The 26,024-nt window shown below is 45.9% G+C and overlaps 2 protein-coding genes across 5 annotated transcripts in view; one reads left to right on the top strand and one right to left on the bottom strand.

Annotated features, from left to right (window-relative positions):
• WDR62 (WD repeat domain 62) overlaps positions 1 to 15,680 on the bottom strand; it is a 42,024-nt gene extending 26,344 nt beyond the window's left edge. The window contains exons 1-9 of one of the 4 annotated variants that reach the window (XM_016119666.2): positions 14,846 to 15,680; positions 11,946 to 12,037; positions 11,011 to 11,073; positions 6,943 to 7,000; positions 6,532 to 6,702; positions 5,520 to 5,657; positions 4,912 to 5,094; positions 3,470 to 3,630; positions 1,772 to 1,961 (exon numbers count right to left, since the gene is read on the bottom strand). In XM_016119666.2, the coding sequence (XP_015975152.2) occupies positions 1,772 to 1,961; positions 3,470 to 3,630; positions 4,912 to 5,094; positions 5,520 to 5,657; positions 6,532 to 6,702; positions 6,943 to 7,000; positions 11,011 to 11,073; positions 11,946 to 12,037; positions 14,846 to 15,025 (1,236 nt within the window). In that variant the 5' untranslated portion in view covers positions 15,026 to 15,680. Of the gene's footprint in view, positions 1 to 1,771; positions 1,962 to 3,469; positions 3,631 to 4,911; positions 5,095 to 5,519; positions 5,658 to 6,531; positions 6,703 to 6,942; positions 7,103 to 11,010; positions 11,074 to 11,945; positions 12,038 to 14,845 lie in introns of those variants that run through there. The other 3 variants (XM_016119667.2, XM_016119670.2, XM_016119671.2) reach the window with 3 other exon arrangements.
• On the top strand, positions 15,656 to 25,291 carry THAP8 (THAP domain containing 8). Its single transcript, XM_036232673.1, is given in 6 exon segments — positions 15,656 to 15,744; positions 22,928 to 23,120; positions 23,348 to 23,357; positions 23,439 to 23,620; positions 23,623 to 23,756; positions 25,141 to 25,291. Coding segments are annotated over 6 exon segments (759 nt in total).
• Positions 25,292 to 26,024: the final 733 nt, after the last annotated feature.

Here is a 26,024-nt window from a genome sequence, read left to right as displayed (position 1 = left end):
ATACTAATTTGAATTGAAAAAATAAACAAAAAAACTCAACACATACACACAAAAACAAAACCCAAAGGCTTCTTCAAGACATACAAAGAAATGGCTGGTTCCAGGACTGGGATAGGAAATGTACAGAATGAGGCTGTAATATCTTGTCATCCCGATAGCAAGTAGCTATTAGAAACTATTAGGGTTATGTCCAAAGGATGTAGGAGCTAAGTTGAAGAGGCTCCCACTGGCCAAAGATGGGATCATTTGAGCTCTAATTATGTTAATAATTGCAATGGATTAAAATACATCCAATATATTTAAATATGAGTTTATAATGATATCAATTAAAAATAACTAGTTACCTTTAGAGGACAGGTAACCAATTCATAATCTTGAAAACTGGTAAATAAACGGAAAGAATCAAGCATTTATCCTGACTTTCCTATATGAAATGTACTACTGGGTGACCAGATGAGGGGAAATATCTCTTCATATTAGAATTAGAATATCACCATATTGCAACCCCCAGTGAATAAATGAGTTTAGGCATTGAGTGTCAACAGCTGCTAACAATAGTCGATAAACTGTACATTTCTTTTGTGTGGTTTCCTACATTTGTTTTATTCTTAAAAATGAAGGATAGAAAGGTAGGACATAAGATTACAGAAAAAGAAAGAGAATGGAATAGAGGCAATTCTTAAATCTGTATTGGCTGAGAATTTTCCAAAACTGATAAAAAGATCCTAAAAAAGATCCATCCAGATATTTTTGTTGAGGATATGTAGATATGATACATAAATAACATTTATATTATGTAATTCAATAAAATAAAAATAATACTTATATATAAGCATAAATAAATAAAAGGCATATATAAAGAAAATGAACTGAAAAAACACATGATAAACTGATAACAAGGGTGAGGATGAGAGAAAGCAGAATTGAGGGGAGGTCATCAAAAAGACTTTATCTGTAATATTTCACCCTTTTTTCAAGGAGAATATATTTATATATAAATTTTTAAAGTTATTTTGAAAACATTCTTGTTAAGTAAGAAAAGTGCTATCAACAGAAGTATCACATCCACAAAGGCAGATGAATGCAAACAGTTAAAAGGCTAAATACAAGTTCTCTAGGACAAATATTCCTAGCAGTAGTAAGAAATTTTCAGGGGAAAAAAGTAAAATACAATTCTTTCTCCACCAGTTGTCTTATCTGCAAGTACTCAGAACAGCTTTAGAGAATGAAAAAAATCCCCATGGATTCATATGCAGAAAATAAAAACTTCTTCAACACTTAAAAATGCAATGAACGACACAAATGGCCTCCATAGCAGGCTCTCTGAAATACACATATTCCTACTGCAAGACCTTTGCTCTCACTGTCCTCCCCAGTGGTCATGTACATCTCACCCCCTCGCTTCCTGCAGGTCTCTGTTCAAATGCCATGTCCTCAGACAGGCCCCCTCACAACTCTCCTCTCTAGAATAGGAAGCACCCTTGAACCCTCTTTCCCCTACTCTACTTTTTTCAGAGAGGTACTGCTGCCTTGTGTATTAAATATTGATGACGTTTATGGGTTTACTTTCCCACCCAAATGTGAGCTCCACGAGGGCAGGACTTTTGTCCGTTTCCTTGCCAGGTGTATCCATAGCAGCTAGAACAGCACCTGGCACATAGCTGGAGTCCATGAGTATCTTATGAAGTAATGGCTGAATGGGTTCCCCAAACTCTGCAGGAACTTTCCCCAGATGGGGGCTGAGCAAGGGCAGGGAGGGAGAGGGGCTTACCTCCACGTTCCAGACATAGGAGCTGTGGAAGAGCTCTGACCACATCTTGCCTACTTTGTTGATGTCTTTGACATCCCAGATATAGATGCTGTGGTCCCTGTACACACAGGACAGCCACTGGTGGATGGGGTCGAAGGTCAGCGCCACTGTATCAGGGTAGACTGCTTCTGTCTTTCTGCAGAAGAGGAAACTAACAAGGCAACACAGGTCACCAATCACAATTAATGTCACCCACAGCCACCTGTGGTGACACTTAAGCTGTCTCATGCCTGTCAATACCGTGGTGGTCCACCTCTCCTACTCTAACTCCACTTCTCCCAGCTCCCTCTTCCTTTGCTTTGTTTCTGATACAGAGGTTAAAAAGTGGAAGCTTTTGCTTGGCCCCTGAGAGCATTTGAATTTTCGACTCCTATTAACATTTTTCTCCCCTTATTTCACCCAACTCAAGCTTCATCGTCCCTCTCTGAGCATGGAAAGACAGTGAGCACATACCTCAGGCCTTCCCTCTCGGAGACCCACTGACACATGATCAAGAGTCTCTATATAAGAGTGTCAGGGAGCCATCTCCTGGCCTGGAGCCCTTCTACAAAGGTTAGAGTTTACTGATCACCTACTCTGTGCTGAACCAAGAGCTTTAGCTGTACTGAATCCCCACAATCTCCATGAGAGGTAGGCAATATATTTGACAGATGAAGAAACTGAAGCACAGGTTGATAGTTACCTGCCTGAGGCCACATGGCCCATAGCAGAAGCTGGCAGAGCTAGGCAGCCCAGCCACTACAACATATCACTGTCTGTGGGTTGCTGACCCACCCTCTTTACGTTGAGATACCCAATAGCAATCTCCAGGCTCTTCCTAGGTGGTCTCCCATCCAAGTACTAACCAGGCCCGACCCTGCTTAGCTTCCAAGATCAGATGAGATCAGGCGTGTTTGGAGTGGCGTGGCCGCAGACCACCAGGGATTTTAAGCATTGGTTTTGAGCATTAGATCCCTCTGGTTGCCATGTCAAGAGTGGGTGAAAGGGCTGAGTTGTGACATATTTATTTACTCTTTGTTGTGAGTCAGTTTGGTGGGGAGGAGAGCTACCTAATTAGGGGATGCTGGGTGCCTGAGCAATACTTCCTGGGTGCCTTTTCTAAGAGTCTGCCTGCTGGTATCTATCCATGCTTCCAGACCTACCTACATACTGGCCAGCCCTAGGCAGGAAGGATACAGCTATGAGGCAGCAAAATCTCTGCCACCATAAAGTCTTGAGTCTAGTGAGGGAGTTCAATAATAAATAAGTACACAAATAAGATCATTTTAGATAGTCATAAATGGTTTAGTGAAATAGAGCAGAGGGCCGCATTGATTGGGTAGCCAGGGGAAGCTTCTCTGGTGAGAAGGAGCCAGCTGTGTGGAGAGGTGGGTCCTGACAGCAAGTGGAAGGGCTTAAGGAGATAGCACACTGGGCTTGGCATGTTGCAGGAACAGCTAGGGGCTGTGTGGCCGGAGCCCACTGTGCCAGGGGAAAATGGTAGAAGACAGGTCTGGGAATTGATAGAGGCTGGTGGGGGGAGCTTATAGTCTGTTCTGAGGTCCATGGGCAGCCACCAGGAATTTTATTTTATTTTATTATTATTTTTTTATGCCTACAGCACCTGGTCTTCCTAGGTGGTCTCCCCCTCCCCCTCCCTCTCCCCCTGCCATGTAGTACCTGGGCTCCAAGCCCTGGGCCACATCCACCCCAAGGTAGTGTGGCCTGGGCAGGTTGGCAAGGTAATGCAGGTTGTGGGCCTGGAAGATGCGAACTATCCCATCTGTGCAGCCGCAGAAGATGAGCTCCTGGCTGACACAGAGGCAAGAAGACAGAGAGACCTGTGGAGGCAAAGGTGACCCAAAGTGGTCTTTGTGCTTCTTATGGGTCAGTTCAGGGACATGGGGACTGACAAGAAAGTCTTGGGCCTTCAGAGAAGCCTATAGTTTCTTGGGCCTAAGAAGCCCATCTTAGCACATTTTAAGATTTTTAGAATCAGGAATAGACAGGTACAAGTCTGGATACAGCTATCACTGCTACCTACAGAAGAATATCTGTTCAGCAGACTGTGACTTCAGATAGGTCACTTTCAGTAATAGGGTTGAATTTTAGGCTTAAATTGTATTCCCTGTTACTTAAAAACAACTTAACAGAGATTATACTTCAAAGCGCCATAGAAAAAAGCTTCTGCATACAAGAAGGCCTGTCTATCCCACCAGGACATTCAGATAGAAGGGGCAGGAAGTGCCAGAACTCTGGACACAAATTATGAGTTTTTTCAAATCCCCATAGACTTAATTTATGAGTCACTGAAGACAACTGGTCAGGGGCTACACATCTATCAGTCAAAAGCTTCTGACTTGATTAAAAGCTGCACGAGTTCTAGCAAAGGATTCAAAGGAGGAAAAAAAGATGTTTAACCAACTGGGAAAGACAGATAAAACTTAGAATTCTTCCATACATCTGACACCATACCATTAGCCCTAAAGGTGAGTACTGGAGGGGAGTCAGTGCAGGAATAGAAAAAGTAAGGGAAACTGAGATGCTCATCCCGACAGCCAAACAGACATCCAGATCTGGAAATGGGAAGACATTATGAACTCAAACCCTTAGATCCTGAAGAAAGTGGTTCTGCAATTTATTCATATATCATCCTTTAGTTTAAAATGCAGTTTTTGTTACAGGCTTTTTTTGACTGAAAATTATTGAATCAATGATACCGTAAATTTAAAAAAAAAAAGGCAGTATTCCTACTAGCCAAGAGTGCTCAATAAAGAAGAGAAATGTGAACTGAATCAAACAGCGATGGGAAAGCAATTGTAACCTTAACCCCCATTAATTACAGGGTACCAGGTACTGTTCCAAATGCCTTACCTATATTATCTCATGTGACTCTTTATTGACTCTGTGAAGTATGTAGCAGTTATTTTCATTTTACAGATGAGGAAACTGAGGCTCAGAGAGGAATAGTCACTGGCCAGAGTCACACAAGCAGAGCTTGGAAGTCAAACTCAGAGCTGGTATGGTCAACTACTAGACAGGGACACTGCTGAGTTTTTCCAGAGACCATGTCAAGGAAAGAGCGTTTCCCTCATTAATAGCACAGAGGGAAGGTGGGGTACCTTCAGGTTGATCCACTTCTCCAGCACCCTCTTCTCGTTGAACTGGCAGAGGAGGCCCGAGTAGGACACACAGAAGGTATTGCCTGCATTCTGGCCCCGGCCACAAGCCACACCACAGAAGACATTGTTGTGCAGCTCACCCAGGATGCCTGACCGCCCTATGAGGGGCACCGTGCCTGTTACCTGGAGGCACAGCAGAGCACAGTAAGACAATGTCCACATGGCCTAGACCCCAACAAGGTCATGATGGGCCTCTCATGACCAGAGGATACAATAGAACTAAATAGGAGGACTCTAAGAAATTCTTCCAAGTGGAGGAGAAGGGAAGAAAAAAACAAAACACACACTTCCAGCAGACTGGCTGGAAGACAGCAAACCAGGGATGAGGTCTGGCCCCAGGGTAGGGGGAGGAGGTGAGCACAGTGGGGGTTTCCTAGCAGGGCCTACCAGCCAGCACCTGGAGCGCAGGCCAAAAGCAGAAGCCAGACCCCTGAGAAGCTAAACAGCTCCAGAGACCACTGTCCCCAAAACTCAGAGAAACGGGCATCCATACTGCCCATGATGGTTACTCCCCAGGCCTGGCTGAGGGGGCAGGGACAAAAACTCACCTTTGTTTCAGTAGACACTTCCAAGAACCAGAACCTCACGTGTCGGTTTCCAACTGTGACGAAATAGCTGCTGTCCTCTGAGAAAGAGAGGGCGATGACCCTGCATGATACCTTGTTGGAGGCCACCACAACATCTTTCTGGAAAAATCAGTGTAGAGAAATTCATACCAGTAACTCACCCCACTGGACTATTGTCCTCAGCCTTTGCCTTCAGCCCTGTGTCCTCCTGCTCTCCCCAGTTCCGAGTCTGTTTTCTTTGGGCCCTCCAGTGAGCTGCTTTATGGGAACACCTAGTTGTAGCACTCTTATCATTCCCACTACAGAGGAGACTGAGGCTTGGAAAGGTTCCCATGTGACTAAATTGGAGAGTAAGCTCCCCAAGGGTACAAGTTCTACGGCTCACATGTGGTTGAGGACAGGCATAGCTGAGAGGTGAGGACGCCACTACCATGGCTGCCATAGATAGTGCTCTCACTCTGAGCCCTGCTGAGCTCTTCACAGGATAACTCATGGAATTCCCTTGATAGCTCTATAAGGAAGGTGCTTCTCCCCGCACTCTGCCATGCTCAGAGGGAGGATGTCATGTGCTCAAGGTCACGTAGCAGCTTATGAACAGAGTCAGGACTCGGTACCCACTTCTGCTGACTCCATGTCCTCCCCTAGCTGTTCCAGTCTTCTATATCAACTCACTGAATTCTTGCAACTCAACCAGGCGGATACTATTATATCCATTTTATGGATGAGGAAAAAGACCCACAGAGAGGTTAAATCACTTGATCAAGGTCATAGCTGGTCAGTATAAAAATAATCATATATTCCACTAGCTGAGAACTTGTCATATGCCCTACAATAAGTGCCTAGAACAGGGATCAGTATGGAGTAGGTGCTCAATAAACATTTCCTGGATGAATGAGCACTTTACCAATTCATTTCATTTAGTTCCCCTGATGCCTGAGACTCAGGGTGCTCTAGCAGCTGGCTGCATTGCCCACACACCCAACAGTTGGCTCACCTTCCAGTCCCAGACATTGAGTACCATGTCGTGCTGGTAGCCCATGGAAACGATGTGCTTCATATTGGGGGAAAAGGCCACACAGGCCACGCCGTACTTGTGGCCCAACATCTCCGCCACCTGACTTTTCTCATCCACATCCCAGATGCGTACAGCAGGCCTGTGTCCATTCTGAGGAAGGTTGGGACCATTACTGCTGCTGAGTTCTGCACCAGGCAGGGCTAGAGGGGCTGGCAGGGCTGAAGTTGGTGTTACCCATGGGTGTGCCCGAAAGCCACCTCCCCCATCTGCCATGAGGCTTTTCTGGCCCAGGAAGGAGCTATTCCAGGGACTCCCCAGGCCTGGTGGGGACAGAAGGAATGGTCTCAATACCCCTCCCTCTTCTCGCACTCAATTATGATCATGACTCACCTCCCCCGTCACTATGTACTTCCCATCAGGGGAGAAGGCCAGAGCGCTCAGAGACTTCCTGGGGGCAAGGAAAAGGGATGACCACTGGTTCCAAAGGGTGGGCAGCCAGATCCCAGCCTGGCTGTGCTCATAGCACTCTGCTCACTCCTTGCTCCAAAGCCTGGAAAAGGCCAGGAGAGGTGAGTGCCAGCAGCTCCCACAGAGCCAGTACTGCCTGTGTGCCCAGCATAGCACGCAGTGTTCGTGCATTCCCTGCTACCAGAAGGGGGCAGCAGCACAGGGAAATGCGGTTCTGTAAAACAAAGGCCCCTTCCTCTTAAAACCCTAAACCCAGATGGGGTGGACACTGAATGCGGATCCATCCTTTCCTCTCCTTCTACACAGTGGACTCCCTAAGACCATTCAGCCCTGTAACCTTGACAAATTCAGATGCAGGAAACGGTACAGATCTGGCCTAACAATGGAGGTGGTGCTGAAGGGAAGATGCTGGCAGACATCACACTGAGACAATTGAAGCATGTGCTCCACTGCTAACAGCTCGAGGTGTTCTGGAAAACCCATAAACAACCAACGTGTTTCTCTCTGACACTCTTCAGCTAGCCTGCATGAGGACGGAATGACCAGACTTGTTTGCATGTTATTTGGCAGGAAGTTTCATTGTTCCCAGACCATGCTGTTTTTTTCTCTCTCCTCTTTCTTTCAATACTGTTTTTACCTCTGTTCCTTAATAGTCTAGTAATTGTCTCTCTCGCATGAGTTAATGGTGTGCAGATCACTAAGTAAATGCCTCTGAGTAAATCTATGAACCTTCATCATCATCAACTCAACCCTCTGGTGGCTTCCCATCGCTCCTACAGAAGCAGACAGGGCAAGCCGCCTACCTGATGTTCACTCACCTCTCCTCCCTCACTGAAGGAACCCCGATTTTAATTGGGATGGCAATGTCCCTGGCTAGAGAACATTCCTAACCTCTCTTGTAACTACACAGGTACAGCTACATGACTTAGTCTAGCCAGTGAGAGGGGTGTGTGTGATTTCCAGAAAAGCTTCTCAAAGAGAACCCTTTGCCCCCCACTCGTTCCCCTTCTGAAAAAACATGTCACCCAGAACTCCATTTGGGGCCGTGCAGAGACTTCAAGAACAGAAGGCTCACAATAAGCATTGTGGTACAGAAAGATAAGAGTGGGGGTGCCTGATGCTCGCAGAGACATCGGCCCCCTGGGTGCCCACCTCCAGACTTCCTACATGCAGAAAAGCATGTCCTTGTGTTTAAACCACATTTACTGTGGGTTTTCTGTTGTCTGTAGCTATTTCCAAGCTGACTGTGCCCAGCCCTCTGCCAAATGTTGTATGGGCATCACTACACTGATTCCTCACAATCACTCCATGAAGTCAGGATTCTCATTAGCTGGTTTTGGGGATGAGGAGACATAAATACAGGGAAATCCCCTGCCCAAGGTTACCTAACCAGACAGTGCAGAGCCTTGGCCTTGAGGTCAGAGGTTCCCAATCCTGCATGTCAGAATTCCCTGGGGAGCTTTTACAAACTGCCAAAGCCACGCTAAGACTAGTGAGTGCAAGTCTGGTGAAGAACAGGATAATATCTGCAGAGTTTCAGAGAAAGTTCCCTTGAGGTACTCACTAATCACAAAGGGGAAAACAGAGGCTTCACAGTGGGGAAGCTTGGCAGACGCCACCTCAATCAAGGGCTCAAAGTGAACACTACTAGTCATGGGTGAGATCAACATCATGAACTTCCTGATAGAATGTACTGAGAAGAACACAGCATTCCTTCTGAGGTGTTCCTGACAAAGACGCAGACTCCGAATCTATCTATGAGGAAACGTCAGACAAACTCAAATGTTGACACATTCTACCAAATGCCTGGCCTATAATCCTCTAAAGTGTCAAGGTCATGAAAGTCAAGAAAAGATGGAGGAATGGTTTCAGACTGAAGAAGAATGAAGAGACAATAATATGCAATGCATGATTCTGGACAGAATCCTTTTCTATAAAAGACACTCTTGGGAAAAATGGTGAAACTTGAATGAAAAGTAAATAATAGTGATGTACCAATTTTAATTTCCTGATATTGTTGAATATTGCAGTTTTGAAGGACCATGTCATTTTTTGTTTGTTTGTTTTTTTCAGGAAATACACACCAAAGTGTTTAGAAAAACAGGGGCATCTTATCTGCAGCTCTCAAATGGTTCAGAAAAAAATGAATCTGTATGTAGACAGAGAATGAGAAAGCAAAAGTGGTAAGATGTTAACATTTGGAGAATGTGGGTGAAAGGTATACATGTACTCTTTGTACTGTTCTTCTAAGTCTGAAATTATTTAAATATAAAAAGTTTAAAAAGTTGCCAACGGCCAGGTCCCACTCTGGGCCAATGACTAGGTCTTCTCTGGGAATGAGGCCCAGGGGTCAGGTGACTCTGAGAATGCAGCCAGGGTAAAAACCTCGACTCTGGCCACATCACTCCTAAAACAGCCCTATTAATGGTTGAGAGAGGACCCTTTCCATGCCATCTGCTTCAGATTAAGGTTACCTACTCCACTGTCTACAGTAATCAGGAAGGCAGCAGGGAGGATGCGAGCTCAGACAAAGGTCATGAAGCTCCAGTCCATAGCTGCCATGTGGGAATGTGGGCCCGGAGGGCCAGAATCTCTAATTTTCCAAAAATGAAAGAGACATGGATTTTTATGAAAAAACTTTAAATATTGTCAACCAAGTCCAATCTTTAAAATGTATTGCGTCAAACAAATCTGTGGCCCTTTGCCTTACCAGTGTGTTGCCTTATAAACACATTAACAATAGGAGGTAGTGATTACATTTCGGTGGAAGTCAAGGTTCAAAAAGAAGTGTCTCACCTGAAATTACATAGTGAATAACCTCTTGATTCAGGACTGGAACCCAGTTCTGCCCTCACTGCCAGTGACAGAACCCACGGTCAGGAGCCAATGACCCAAGAAGCCCCTTCCAAGAGAAAATTTGTACCTGCTATACCAAGAGACCTGCCATACCAAGAGACCTGCCAATGAGTGACATGCAGTCTCTCACAAAGGTCACAACCCAATTGGGATCAAAGTCACAGGATAACACAGTGATCAATCAGTCCCAACTTGGGTCTACTCAAGGCCAAAGGCCTTCTCAATAAAGGGACAGCTGGAGGGATGTTTCTATATCACATTCATTCATGAAATAATAAGTGCCATCGATGTGCTAGATACTGCTCTAAGTGAAAGAGACATAGCCAATTGACTAAAAGAAAGTCCCTCAGAGATCTCACACTATGGAAGGGAGACAGACAGTGAATATCATAGGAAATTAAATAGTGTATGAGAAAGGAGTATATTTTGTGGAGAAAAGTAAAACAGGGAAGGGAGATTGAGCTTGCTTGGGGTGTGGAAAGCATATCCTTGGCCTATAAACACCCTCCAGTGGCTTCTCTTTGCAATCGGAATCCAACCCCATCCCTAAGGCCCATCTGATGACACTTCTGTCTGTTCTAGTCTCATCTCCCCCTTAGCCACTCCTCCATTCCAGGCACATGAGTCCCTGGCTGCTCCTCAAGCAGCCTGTGATTTTTAACCACTGCCAGGCCTTTGCCCTTGATGTTCTCTCTGTCTGAAGCACTCTTCCCTCACTTTTACGAGTCACCCCCTCACTTCTTTCAAGTCTTAACATCAGGGAGGCCTTCCCAGAGCCCTCAGATTTGGCTCTTCCCCCACTCTCTGTCTGCAAACCTGCCCTAACACATCCCCCATCATTTCCTTCATAGCAATGGTCACAGTGGGCTTACCAACCAATTAATTTAGTCTGTCTCCTTCACTGAGCTGTCAGCTCTATAAAGAGCAGGGATTCTCATCTCTTTTGTTCACTGCTATGTCCCCAGCACAAGGGACAGTACCTAACATGGAGCAGACATTTGGTGAATGTTGCTGAACTGATGGGTGAGTGAATGAATGAGTCACCCACCCAGGAGCACTTCCATGCAATGTGGGGAAGGGGAGATGTCCCAGGACCCTGGTCCTATCCCCACCTCTTACCCAGGCCCAGCCTACCTGGCAGTGTTAAAAATGTGCTGTTGCTTGTTTTCCTTGGGATCCAAGATCACGACCACACAGCTGGGAAGAGAGAGGAAAATGTGCCCAAAATAAGGGGAGGACTGAGGTTCAGGGATGATTCTGTTCCCAACAGAAGAGAGCTCACACATAGACAAGGTTCCCTCGGGGCAGAAGATTCTCTCTCTGGTCACCTCTTCCTCCAGGTGTTTATGCTGAGGATTCTAGAAACCAACACCTCCTCTGTAACTGCCCTGCCATGCTTGGGCTAATAAAGATTTTATGTACACAACCTCTTTAAATCCTCACAACTGCAAGGTAAGGTCAGAAATCTTAGTCCCATTTTATAGATGAGGAAACTGAAGTCCAGAAAAGGAAAGTCCTTTGCCCAAGGCTACCCAGTATAGCTGTGAATCTACAACTGTCAGATTCAAGAGCCCACCATTATACTCTAACCTGTACTGCTTCCTTCCCCAAGACTCACTAACAGATACTGTTCATCAGGAATGATCATGGGTCTGCCCCACCCTGCAGGAGTAGGGTGAGGGGGTCCCTTTGGTGCCTAGAATAGTGTCAGGTTAGATCAGTATTTGTGGAATAAACAGTTGCAGAATGTCCTTCAGTCCTCTCTACTATTCAGGTGGAGGATTTCACTATTTTTGTTTTACAGACAGAAGCAGAGGCGCAGAGAGGGGCACATGGTAGGGCTGGAATATAAATCCAGGTGGTCTAATACCACAGCTTGGGTGTTAAGCACTCATCTTTCCCATAATTGCTGCCACCTCCCACCTGTAGTCACAATAAGGCTTTCACAACATTCACTACAGGTACTGTTCTAGACACAGATGGGCCCATGGAATCCTCTCTACAGCCCTCAGAAGTAGGCAGCATTATCTGCATTCTACAGATGGAAAAGCTGAGGCCTACCCACTCACCCTGCTAGGTAGGCCACATGGCCTGTGTTGGGGTCACAGGTTAAGCCGCTGCTATTCTGGGCTGTGATGCCGAGCACCTTCTCCAGTGACACCTGTAGGGAAAAGGCCCAAGTCAAAAACACCTGCCCCAGCATCCCCCATGTGGCATAGCCATCCCAGCTACCCATTCAGTTCCTATTATAGTCAACACTTTCACTGAGCTTCCATGGCCATCTATCAGCAGCTAACACTTGTCTTCCTCAACATTCCTTTGACAAATACACAGTGCTGGGTAAAGGGTAAAGAGTGGTGAGGAAAACAGAATAAAAATCCCTGCCCTCCTAGAGCTCACATTCTGGTGGTGATAGGATGGAAGACATTCCAAGAAAATGAACAGAAAAAAATATGCAAAATAGATATCAAGTGATGTTAGAAGCAATAAAGAAAAATAAAGCAGAGAAGGAAATTGAGAGCACAAGGGGAGAAGGCCTCACTAAGAAGGTGACCTTTGAATAATTTCTAAGTATTTTATGTAGATTAAAGCCTTGAAACCTCACAACCCAAGAAAGAAGGCACTAATATCAGCCCCATTTTACAGATGAGGACATTGAGCCCAAGGTCCCACCTCTGCAGAGTGGCAAGGTGAGGATACAAACCCAGGTAGTCTGGCTCCAAAGTCAGCACTTTGGGCCCTGAAGGAGAGACACGGCAGTGAGAAAAAGTGGACAATGTCCAGTCTCTCATCAAATTTATGGTCTAGAGGTTCAGCAACTAAAGAAACAAGTGAATAATCACATTTAAAATTAAAAAACTCACTAAGCAAAATGAGTTAAATAGCATTCCCCACATAATTCTGGACTCACAGAATTGTTATTTTCATATTTTGAATAGACTAGTTTCTAATTATTATAAAGTAAAACATTCTCAAGCAAGTCCTTGGCCTCAGAAATAGAAAGCAAAAAAAAGAATAATAGCTAACATTTATTGAGCATTTACTAGGAGCCAGACACTGTTCAAACACCTATAACTATTAACTTATTTAATATCCTCAATAATCCTGTGCTTTGGTCACTATTGTCATCATCACTTCCGTCTTGCCGATGAGGAAACAGAGGCCCAGAGGCGTTGCCCAAACAAGAAAAAGCAGTGCCAGGACTCGAACCCAGGCAATGCCACTCATGTTTTTTTTTTTTTTTTTTTTTTTTAAATCTGTCAGCACTACTGCGCATTAGTATAATTGGTCATTTTAAGACTTGGTCTTTTGCAAGCCAGGTGGACTCTGCACCACCAAACAAGGAAAATAAATGATATCAATTACCTAAAATACACAATCATAATAGTAGTACCTAACACTAATAGAGTATTTGCAATGTGCCAGGTGTTGTTCTGAGTGCTTAAGATAAGTGACCTCACTTAAGCTTCAAACATACTCTATGAGAATATTTAGACTATTTTCCTCATTTTACAGGTGAGGAAATTGAGGCATAGAAAAATTCCAAACAGGAAGATTTTAAGGTTTAAGCCCAGAGAGTCTAGGTCCAGAGGCTGTGCTCTAACCCATCTTTCTTACTGCCTCTCTGAAACTGCTATTGTTATTCCTCTATTTCAGGTGACTCGGACCCCCCAGGCCACACAGCAAGAGGTGAGCAGCTGGAGGGAGAGTCAAGTTTCATCTGTTATTTGCAGCTGCTCCCCAGTGCTGGCTGGCTAGCATCACTGCCTCAGCTGCACCTCAGATCAATCATCAGGCATTAGATTCCCACAGGGGGCACCTGTCCCTGGTGCCAAAAAGGTTGGGGACCATTGCTCTATTTTATATATAGTTTAGAGTTCCCAAGGCACTTTCAGGAGAAACATACAAGATAAGGGCTATGAAGTACAGAGATTAAGGTGGATGTCTGCTTTAGGCTGGGGTTGAGAATTGAGGGATGTAGAGCCAGCCAGGTAGACTGCAGCAAATAGCTGAAAAGGAGGACTCACCAACCACAAAGGCTTAGAGGTGGGCAAGAGCTTGGCGCCTCAGGAAAACAGACAGCAGGACAGTGTGATTGAACCTTTGAGGGGATGGATGAGGGAGGTAGGGCCAGAGAGGTGCCACTTGACCAAGGCCTTTCAGCCAGGAGTGGGTGATATAATCAGAGTGAGGCAGGAAAGCACAAGCAGGAACAAGATCCACCAGCAGCTACCAGTTATCTATCCACCTTTTATTTGGACTCTGTGCTAAGCAGCCATACAATTTCATTTCTTCTCCTTGCAACTCCATGGTACGGTTATTGTTATCTCTATATTATAAAAACAGACGTTGTGGCTCAAGGAGTTGGAGAACAATTTTTTAAATTGCTGCTGTGCTAATGGAATTTCCTCTACCTATTCTAAAATCGCCCCGGTTGTTTCTGTGTCTTAGGACTTAGGGAACCGCTCTGTACGCCTTCCTCCCAGGCAGTGCTGCTGAGATTTTACAAATATTACATCTCTCCAAAATTTAGGGTGGCAATATGGAATAAGAATCCCATCTTGGTAGGGGAGAAGGAAAGATAAGGCAGGAAGTGAGAGAAGGCAGGGTAGAGCTGAGGAAAAGTTGGGACAAGTAGGACACACAGGACGCTAAAGACCCAGCGGGGGAGAGGTCAACAACAGTGGGAGGGCCCAGAGTGACGTTTAAAGACTGAAGGAATAAGCACGCAAGAAGGCGGGGCTAGGAGATCAGACCTAAAAAGCCCTCCAAGGGCTGAGGGTGGGGCCAGAAGTTAAGAGGTGGGGCTAGGAATGACCGACGGTACCCGAGAGAGAACATGGGGTAAAGGGCGGGGCTTAGGAATTAAGCTGAGAAGAGCTGCCGAAGGGAAAAAGCCGGGAGCTGATAGGCGGGGCCAAAGATCTACGGGCAGGACCAGGGAAGGGCAGGGCAAGAAGCTCCTCACCCGGTTCTGCACCGTATCCTCGGGTGCCGTGGGGAGTCGGATCCGTCGCCGGAGGCAGAGCGCTGGAGCGGGGGGCGGGGAGGACTGGCCCCTCCGCGCTGGAACTCCCGCCATGACGGACGGCAGCTTCTCGACTGCATCGTTCCGCGCGTAGCCTCCGGGGCCCAAGGTCGCCATCATAGCGCCGGAGCCGGGCGACCGTTACTCAACCACCGCCACGACCCACTCAAATAACGAACAGCCGCGGGAAAGCCGGCGCCACTGCCCATTGGACGCGGTAGCCGCCGGTCTGGCCAATCTCCAGGCTTCCCAGAGGCACGTTTGGCCAATGAGGGCTAAGAGGCGGAGAGGAGAGTCTGGCGGGGAGGAGCCACAGCTAGTCCACGGGTGGTCGATCGATTTTCTATCCGGTCTGTTTTCTTCATTCACTGAAATATACTGGTTTTAACTTTTACGTGGCTAAGACCAAGCCGCCTCATTTCGCTTTGTGCTGCCGCCCCAGTGGCGGTCGAAAGAGACTCACGAGTTGGCTCAGGCTCCGAAACGCCGTGACTTAATCTAACCCCAAAATTGTGTAGCTAGAAGCGGTGTTCGCTTCTTCCTCGCTCATCGCGTGACCAGGGCGTAGCTGTACCGCGGAAGGGCGGGTAATACGCAGGCGCTCTCTTCCCGCGGCACGTGAGATGAGGCACTGTTGGCCTTCTCGTGAGGCAGACGGAGAGCGCGCGGGCCAGGCGAGGTTCGGTGGCTCGTAGTGACGACTGAAGTGTGGCTGAAGACCGGACAAAAATTCAGTGGGGCTAGACAGCCATGCCCAAATACTGCTGTGCTCCGAACTGTCCCATTACCAGGGGGCGGCTGAGTGAGGACAATCGCCTTGTGCGCTTCTACAAAAGAGCGCAAGCGCGGGGCGGGGCTTGCAGGGAGGCAGGGCCCCGTGGGAGGCGGGGCCAAAGGGTAAACAGCTGTCTGGCAACTGGTCCCTCCGGCAGGTCTGTGTACAAGCAGGTTTAGCAGGTTAAAGAGACGGTATCTCAGCATTTCACCAGCAAGCACCGCACATATAAAGGTGCAGAGCTAGCCGATTAACTACAGTTAGTGAATAGGGCAGGCAGAAGAAGGGGAGTGCTGTGTAGGGAAAAATGAGGTTGTTCCAGCATCTGTAACAGCTGCCAACGCGCCATTCCTACGAATTTGAGGCATCTCAATCTCAAAATATCTGAAACCGGGCTCCTCCTGATCTTGTCTGCCTCGAAATCTTGCACAACTTCTCCTGTCTCAGTTAATAGCTTATTCCATCCTTCCTGTTGTTCAAGCTAGAAATCTTAGAGTCATCCTTACCTCTTCTCTTTCCTCACACTTGAGAAAGTAAAAATTAGCTTGAACTGCAAAAAAAAAAAAAAAAAAAAAAAAAAAAAAAAAAAAAAAAAATCCAAGAAAACTGCATTTCCCATTTATTTGGCTGTAATAACAGACACAGAAAAAAGCCAGAAAAAGAGTTAATAGGAAAAATATTTCCGTATTTTTTTCAGGGACATTCTGCAGATGTAAAGTGATACAGTTCTCCTTTTAGTGACCACTGCATTTTCACTAGGATAATCATAGATTATCACAAACTTTGCTGTTTGAAGTTATATCAGTAAGAATGAAACATCTCACTTATAACGCCTGGGGGAGTTAAGTCGCTTTGACACAGAGAAGCAGCCTCTATTTACAATCGAGGTGCAGAGCTTTGGGTAAGGCATTTCTGGACACAGTGTTCCACATCTATCTAAACTTTAGTGCTTCCAAGGGGACAGGACCTTGGGTCCACTTCATAATCCAGACTTGATACTTATTCCCTTACACACAGTTCTACTTTGCTTTGAGCCTATCCACTTTTATTTACATCTTTATATCACCCTTCCCCTAAATAATGCCTGTCTTTTTCTTTGTTTAGTGAGACGCTCCACAGTACCTCTGTGAGCAGTCTCTCTTATTGCTGTGGTAAATAAACCTGACGTTGTTGGGCTACAGGTTTGTTAGTCTAACTGGGCCAGGACACACTCTTCATCCAGTCCACCAGCAAATGCTGTTGGCTCTCCCTTCCCTTTAAAATCTAACTAGAATTGACCACTTCTAACTTCATTCTCTGCTCCACCCTGGTCCTAGCCATTATCACCTGCCACCTGCACTATTTTAGTAGCCTCTTCATTGCTCAACCTGCTTCTACAGCCTGTCGCCCACACGCAGTCACAGGGAACCAGTGAACACCTGAGTCAGATCAGGGCCCTCCTCTGCTCAGATCCCTCTCCTGGCTCCCATTTCACTCTATAAAAGACAAGAAGGTAAGGCTGAAGTAGGCAGAAAGCAAGCCTATAAAGCCCTACAGGAACTGGATCCCCAATACTGGTATGACCTCATCTCTCTCCTGCCCCTTATTCACTCTGCTGCAGTGTCATTGGCCTACTCGATGCTCCTCTAGCACACCAGGAACATTGTTGCCCAGGGCTTTTGCTTGTGCTGTTCCCCCTTTCTGGAAAGTTCTTCCCTTTATGATCACTACCACTACTCTACATAAAATGATAACCTTCTCCCAGATACTATCTGCCTCCTGCTTTATTTTTCCCTTTAACATTGCTAACTGGCATACCACATATTGTCTCCCCCACTTCATGGACTGTCAGCTCCATGAAGGTGAAGATTTTTTGTCTGTCTGATTCTTTTTTGTGTCCCCCACACCTAGAATAGTGCCTGGCACATAATGGGTGCTCAGTGCATATCTATTGGATGAATTCAATGAATGCATTTCAAATGGGCTCCCCAGGAAACCCAGCAGTCCAGGTTCTTTGACCGACCTTGTTACAGAGTAGGAGGATTGCAGAGTAGTCTTTAAACATAAATCAGTGTGTCCAGACTTGCTTTTTAAAATATATCATTCTGGCACCATTTGTTAATTCGGCAACTCTAAGTGTCTCCTGGAGTTAGCAAGCCCCTGCTGAATACAAAGGACCCTGACAGATCTTGTTCCTGCCTTGACAGAACTCACTGATGGGTGAGGGGTCAAAATTGAAGAACTGGATACACAATTTGGGCATAATCCATAATCCTTTTCTTTATTACCATTGCCCCCAAACTAGTGCTTTAACTCATCCAAACACATTGCTATCATGCAACAATCACAACAAAACCCCTAACACCTTTACAATGCAGTTATAAATGCAAATGGGAAAATCTTAATTAAACTAGTAGGAAATAAGAAAAAGAAAACTCACGTTCCCAGTCTGACAACTTCTCCTCACCTCTGCTGTCACAGCATAGTCCAGGTTGCCATCATCACTTAATGAGACACTGTTACAGCTGTTGGCTGATCTCCGTGCTTTTACTCTCACCTTCCTTACAACAACAATAATAACTTACTTAGACAGCACTCACTGTATGCCAGGCACTGTTCTAAGTGTTTATATTTAATAATGAGAAGAACAATGACAACTGTACATAGTAGCCAGATGACTTTATAAAAATCAGTTTATGCCTGTGTTATGTAAATCCTACCAGTGGCTGTCAGGCTGTTCCTCACACAGGCTAGTCCATTTCCGCCTCAAGTCCAACCCCTGAGCCAGTCTTGCAGAAGCCACTTAACTAAGAATTGGGTGAGGAGCACTTTCTATAGGAGATTCAGGAGAGGGCATGGATGCCAGGTAGGAACAAGGTGAAACAAATTGAGGGAAGTGGCTGCCAGGGAATAATTTAAAAGCCTGCCCAACAGCCAAAGGAAACGGTTCTGTTTTAGGCCCCTTCAGGAACAAATGCCAGTCATCTCTGATGGGGGAGGGAAATTGCATCTGGTTGGCAGTAACAAAGTCCTGAAATAAAAGTAGCTTAAAGAAATTATGGGGTGTGTAGGGATCAGCATGGTTTAGTTATGCTGCTGTAACAAACTCACAAAATCTCAGTGGCTTACCTCAACAAAGGTTTATTTCTTGTTCACTCTATGTCCTTTGCAGGTCATTTGTGGCCCTACTTCATACTATCTTAATTGGGGATTCAGGCCAAAGGAGATGCCTTTACATGGAATATTGCTGGTCTTGTGGGAGAAGGAGAAGAAAAAGTGGAGAGAATCGCCCAGTAGCTCCTGGCAAATTGTACACTTAGAAGTGGCCCATGTCACTTTTACTCCTTTGGTCAAAATAAGTATATGGCAAACCTCGGATTAATGGAATGAAGATGTGTAATTTTCATGTGGGAAAGGGCAGCAAGTATTTTGAACAATAATACAGTCTACCACAGGATTTATCTTTCCATCATATAAAACAAGTATGGAGGTTGACAGACCAGCACTGGCGTGGTGGCTCCCACAGTTATCAGGGATAAGGGTCCTATCTTTCTGTCTGTCATCCTTAGCCGTTCACTTCCATCCAAGATGGCTCTGTGTCCCAGCCATCATACCCTACCATTCCTAGCAGGAAGAAAAGGAAAGGTAGGAAGAGCAAAAGGAATTCAACTCTAAAATGAGTCATCCCCTTTTACAAAGTCTTCCCAGAAATCCACCCAATTTGGGGTTATCATTGGTCACTTCAATTGCAAAGGAGTCTGGGAAATGTAGTCAGTTAGGGGACTCTTTAACCACCTGAAGAAATTTTGAGTTATGTTATTAAGGAAGAAAAGAACTTCTAGCAGTGTATGCCCCTCCATGTTATAGGTAAGATGACCAACAAAACTAAAATATTCTATAAAAAAGGAGGACACTGGCTGATCACTTAAGGTGGATATTTAGAGAGGGCTATTGCTAATTATAAATGTTGCCATCTAGAGGAACAAAAGAGAATAACAAGACCAAATTAGAAAGAAAGGGTTTTTTCTTGTTGATGTTGTGTTTTTTGTTTTTTTTTTAAATGATATTCATTTTCCTCCTTTGCCCCAGAGCTGCTCTGATTCCATTTGAGAACCCCTTTGCATTTAAGGTACCATCCCAGATGTTTCACATAACTTGAAAATATTCATTGGCCAGGACTTAGTTATATGGTCTCACCTAGCGGCAAAGGAACATGGGAAATGTTAGGTCGGCAGAGGAGGCGGGGGAAGGGCCAGCCAGATGCCTACCTGGAGACTTCCCAGCTTGATATCGGAATCCAGACCTTCCAGCGGACATCAAGAAGTCTGGAGTCCAATGGATAAGGGCCCACCCTAAAGCCCTGGCGCCACCACTCTAATCTGGATGCTCAGCTAACATTCAATTAACATTCCCTCATTCTATACCCTACCCCGACATAACTCCATAAAAATTATGCCCTCTCGCCCCAGGGCGCGACTTCTCTGACCCCTATCCTCTCGGAACCAGTGAACCTTACCCGGGAGCCCTCTCCCAATAAAGGCTTGCTTTTCAAAACTTCTCTCGGTGTGTCACGCGTTTACCTTACAGAAAACAGTCTTTTAGAACGACATGTTATGGCCTCAGTAAATTTGGAGTTTTGTTAGTAAGGAAAAGGAGGAGAGTGGATATGGCATAATCAGTTAGTAGTCTTGGCCCCAGAGGGACTGAGAAGTGCTACAAGAGATTTCCTGTGTGTGTACAGGCAAAACGGGACTGCTGAGAGCATTTGGATTCCAGACTGAGTCTAAAGGGACTGCAGCAGCCAGAGTTCCTGGCTGTGGGCCTTGGGGTTCTGGTCTATGGGTGCCATTGGGTGTCACAGCTCTTTTCTGAGTCAGCTCTTCTGTTCTCTTTTACCAGCTGCCTCCTCCTTTCCCTATCTGCCTTTTGCCTGAGAAATCTTGCTCCCATCTCTGTCCGTCTCATCCACCTCCTCCCCACTGATGGCCTCTTAATTTTTTTTATGTGTCCTTCCCTGTGTTTCTTTATGCAAATATAAGCAAATCCGAATATATGTGCTTATTTCTCTCTTTATTATTGTACTAGTTTCCTATGGCTTCCGTAACAAACTTGGTGGCTTTAAACAACAAGAATTATTCTCTCACAGTCTATATCAGTTTTACTGGGCCAAAATCAAAGTGCTGGCAGGGCTGCATTCCCTGGGAGGCTCTAGGGAAGAGTCTGTTCCTTGCTTCTTCCAGTTTCTAGTGTCCACAGGCATTCCTTGGCTCACTACAACCTCTGCCTCCATGGTCACATCACTTTCTACGTTTTTGTCTGTTGTAATTTCTTCTGCCTCCCTCTTTAAGGGAATGCACTTAAGGCCAACCTGGATGATGATCCAGAATAATTTTCCCATCTCAAGATCCTTAATCCTATCTTTTGTCACAAAACAATATTTATAGGTTCTAGGGACATGGATATCTTTTGGAGACCATGATTCAGCCTACCATAATAACTAAAAGCTGATATATTTGGAACCTTGTGTTTTTCACAGAATATATGCCTAACAATAGTGCGTCAGTTCCCAGAGTGCTTCCACAGTCTATTTTAGAGTTGTTTAGTACTCTTTTGTGTACATATGTCTGAGTTTATTTACCCTTTCTCCTATAGATGGGATTGTCCCCCATTCTCTAATACTTCTACTCTTCCTTTGTAACAAAGAGAGCAGGCCTCATAGCCCTCAGCAAGTAAAGATATCCCAGTGTTTTTATGGTTCACTTCTATTTATGGAATTGACACTGGTTTTCCATCTGCAATTTTGTGTAAAGTTTCTCTTTCAGATATCTTTAACACTTGAATTTGGTCAGTTTTAAGAAAAATATTAAGTCAAAGATGGGATGTGGATGACTGACTGTAATAGTTACGCTGCATAACAAACTATCCTGAAATTTAGCAGTTTAAAATAAATTTTTAGTGTCTCTGTTTCTGGGAGCAGCCACAGGGCAAACTGGCCAGAACTTAATCATGTGGCTGCTTTTGACTGCAAATGAAGCTGAGGAACAAGGTTTTTATTGTGGATAGCCTTGAACCCAGGTTTAAATAGAAAGTGTATCCCTTTATAGATGTTGGGAACAAGTGGCACCAAGAAGGTTAGGAGTGGGGGGGGGCTCCCCTAGAGGGTGTTTTATCAGATAATCCCTACCCACTCCCACTGGAAAAGCTTTTATTTAGTTCATTTTTTAAAATAACTTTTTTTCAGTTTTAATTTTTAATTGTGGTGCTTATTTTCTGCTTTTTATTTTGTACTAGCCATTCTAATGGTTATGAGGTGATATCTTGTGGTTTTGATTGGCGGTTTCCTAATGATTAGTGACGCTCAGCATCTTTTCATATGCTGATTGTCCATTTGTATATCTCCTTTGGAGAAATGTCTATTCAGGTTCTTTGCCCATTTTTAAAAGGGCTAATTGTTTTTGTTGTTGTCTAAAAACTTTAACAGGCCTTTTTGAACATACACAAAAAATAGTTGTATAAATGAATCTTCATGTATCCATCACTCAGTTTTACCAGTTGTCAACATTTTGCTAATCTTTTTCATCCACCTTTCTCCCTCATACACCTTTAATGCAATATTTTAAAGTAAATTCTAGACATTAGGTCTTGTACCCATAAATATTTCAGAATGTTTTTCTAACAAGTGTCTATTTTTAAAGCATAAATAACAATTATCTCACCTGGCAAAGTTAATTTCTCATAATTATCTAACATCTAATTCAAGTTCAGTTTTCCACAACTATGTTAAAATGTCTTTTTACAGAGTAGTTTGTTGCAGAATGAGGTTTGCATCCTGCATTTGGGTTGCTATTTCTTAAAACTCTTTTAATCTACAACCCCACCCTGCTCCACTCCACCATGAATGTAGAATCTCCCACATTCTAGAGTTGTCTGATTTTATAAACTCCTCGCTCAGTTTTATGTGGAGAAACAGACTGTGGCGGGGAGTGGCGTTGGGCAGGGAGAACAGGAAGGAGGCTGCTGCAAAACCCATCTCCAGGAAAAGGATGGAGGCTAAATGGGATGAGCAGCAGAGGTGGCAGAGGCAGGTTGATGCTGGGTGTTTAAAAAGTGGAGTGGAAGAATGCAATATGGGTAGGAGGTAGAGAGAGTTTGAGTGAGATGCAGAGGTTTGGAGTCCAGGGAGGTTTGGAGTCCAGGGAGCTCTGGGTGGGAGTGTTCTCAGAGAGCGGTGGGGTTGGACCTGATATGGCAACCCCCTCACTCGGCAGGTTCCCACTGAAGGATGGACCCTGGCTGCAGGCCTGGCTGTGGCACATGGGCTGTGAACACTGGGGGCCCAATTGCCACCAGCACCTATGCAGTGAGCACTTCACGCCCTCCTGCTTCCAGTGGCGCTACGGTGTACTCTACCTGCGACTGGATGCAGTGCCCTCCATCTTTTCTGGGGCGCCAACCATCAAGGTAAGCACTGGAAGTCTCGCTGCTGGAGGCTGACCATGTCCCCCAACCCCACCCCCACCTCCCACGTTCCCCACTTGGGAAATAACCTGTGGAGTCTGATCCCTAGCCTTCATCTCCTGAGGAAAGTCCTTCCTATAGACTGACCCTTAGCCCTCCCCTTCGGTCTAGCCTTACCTGAGGGAAGTTCCCCTTGGAGTCTGCCCTCCACCCTGTGCCTTATCTTCCAGAAGCAACAGAGTCCCCGGAGTCCCTGAAGCTACACAAAGCCAGGCATGCCTCTGCCTCCGCAGGAGGCCTCATCCCTGTCCCTGGGCCCAGCTGTCAGGACACCTGGCCCTATGCACCTGGTGATGCTGGGACCAGCATCCGGAGACCTGGAGGCCACGGCCACCAAGTTCCTGTCCCCCTTGATTATTTCGCCGGCTCCTGCAGGGCCACACCCTGGAGTCCCCGCCAAGCACCCCCGGGCTGGACTGGGCTCAGCCCTGGGAGGGCTCCAGTCCAGCGGCTGGTGCAGAGGCTGCAGCGGTGCCAGGAACGGCAGCGGGTGCAGCTTTGGGCTCTAGAAGAGCTGGCACAGCAGCTGTGCAGGGAGAGCCTGGTGGTTCAGGCCCGCGGGGGCCTGCTGCGCAGGGTGAGTGCTGCTTGTCTGGCCCACACAGCATGTGTGTTTTCATTTAAGCTACAGCACAATATTTAAAAATCAGAACATTTGACCCATTTCCAAATTTCTGGCTTTTCTTGAATAAAGAAAAAGAAATCAATCTCGCAATGCCAAGCAATGCTCGCTGCATAGGTGCTGGTGGCAATTGGTCAGGGCAGATGAGTAGCTGTTTCATTTATTAATATTCAAGGAGCCGTTATGTTACTCTCTGCCAGACACTTAATAACTTACTGAAAACTCGCTATGATTTTGATACTTGTCCCCATTTTCCAGATGAAAAAACTGAGGCACAGAATGATATGGTAACTTGCCAAAAGTCAGGCACCCAGTAACTACCCAGAGCCAGGATTCAAACCACATGTCTAGCTCTAGAGGAGGTCTCTCTGTGCCCTTCTCTTGGAGAGTCCCTGGCCCCTATAGAGCTTAAATTTGCAAGTCTTCTACTCCAGTCTCCCACACCTTATCTAATCCCTTTTGCCACTCTATTTTACTGCTGACTATTTTGAGAGTGGGGAGGGGTTCATGTCTTTAAAAATCAAAGTTTGACCAGGCCTTTTCTCTTCTTAAAACCCCAAGGCCAAGCTTGAGGTCCCAAGGCTCTGGCCTTTCTGGGTTTCAGAAAGAAGCCCCAGAGTACCTCTGAGCTAAGGTGTCTCAACCTGACAGCCGAGGGGTTGGACATGGCCCACAGATATTGTCTGTATGACTTCAACAATGTGTAAAATAATTTCTGGTCTTTCCTGAAGGCTCAGCAGATCTAGCAGCACTGGGTTCATATTCCCAGTTAGTAGAAGCCAGCCGGAGCCGCAATGTGGCTGCCCTTGGAGGCTTTATACTTGATACTGTGGCCTGCATCATGCTGGGGTACTAGAGGGACATACAGTGGGGTAAGGACAAAGCTGAGACTCAGGCCTGGGGCTCTTCATGAAGCCTGACAGGGCCCCTGGGCTTATCGCTTTTCTCTGCCTCCTCTTCCCCACTCGATCCCTGTGTCTTGATCTCTTCTTTCCTCCACATTCATCTTTGTCTTTCTGTCTCCAATCTCTTCTCTCATTTATCTCCCCCTTTCCCTATGTCTCTTCATCTGAATCTTTCTGCGTCCCCCATACATATGTCCTGTGTCTCTTACTCTACATTTCTCCTGTCCTCTACATCTCTCTCCCTGTTTTCCTATACCCCCATGAATGCCACTCTGGCTCTCATATCTGCTTCCCTGTTTCCTCATCTCTCTCTACCCACACATCTCTGTTTCCTGATACTTCCCTCCCACCTTGGCCTCCCTGTTCCTCATCATTCTCCCCTTCTTCCCTCCCCCAACTCCCTTGTGTTATTCATCTCTACCACTTCTTTGCCTGGGACTGCCCAGCTCTTTGGACCTGAGGAATCCCATGTCTTCATTATCATCTGTGGAGAACCTGACATAGTTGTGGTCCTTGCCCAAGGTCCTGCACCTCCCACACTGGATGCCAAGCCTGAGCCCCTGGATACTCAGACCACCAGTGCATAAGGACCAGGATAGATAATGTCACTGGACAGATGACCGAAGACAGGAAGAGACTGATCACATAAGGGCTTGGCCCAGTTTCACCACCCACTTTGTGGCATAGCAGTGCCTCCTTCAAGGGCCTGGGTCCCCACCACCCCTTTCCAGGGACCCCACCCTAAATTTCAAAAACTTAGGGCTAAGATGGGCCCAAGAATCTCATCAGTCCTGATTCCCCTGGGTACCAGGTGCCTGCCATCCTCAGCTCAAATATTTGCAGTCAGTAAAACAGCCTCAGAGCAAAGCAAGGGTTGTTTGGGGACAGTTGTACCTGCTTCTGAAGAGCCCCTCAAACCTCTTGCCAAGGCTGATGCTGAGCTTGGAATACATACAGCAAGTAAACACAGCAGACAAAATCCTGCCCTCATGGTGCTCATATTCTGCTTGAGTAGAAGATGTACTAGTAACCTAATAAACAAGATAATTGCAGATTCTGATAAGTGCTGTAAAGACTGAATGAAATTGTAATGAAGCAGGCCTAGTGGTGGCGATGAAGAGGAATTTCTAAGGAGACAACGTTTGAGCAGAGACCTGAATGATGAGGAGCCGGGCTGGAAGGCATGTGGGCTGGATGTTCCAGGGAGAAGAACAGCCCCTTCAAATGTCCAACATCTAGGGTGTCAGCTGGAGGAGGGCAGTATTGCTATGGTGAAAACTAAAGCAGGGAGGGAAATGTGTGTGTATGGTGGGGTGTGTG

This window comes from Rousettus aegyptiacus, unplaced genomic scaffold (genome assembly GCF_014176215.1).
Source record: "Rousettus aegyptiacus isolate mRouAeg1 unplaced genomic scaffold, mRouAeg1.p scaffold_m13_p_14, whole genome shotgun sequence".
Taxonomy (NCBI): Eukaryota; Metazoa; Chordata; class Mammalia; order Chiroptera; family Pteropodidae; genus Rousettus; species Rousettus aegyptiacus.
Note: the sequence above shows the minus strand (reverse complement) of the source record. Positions and strands in the feature narration are given on the sequence as shown.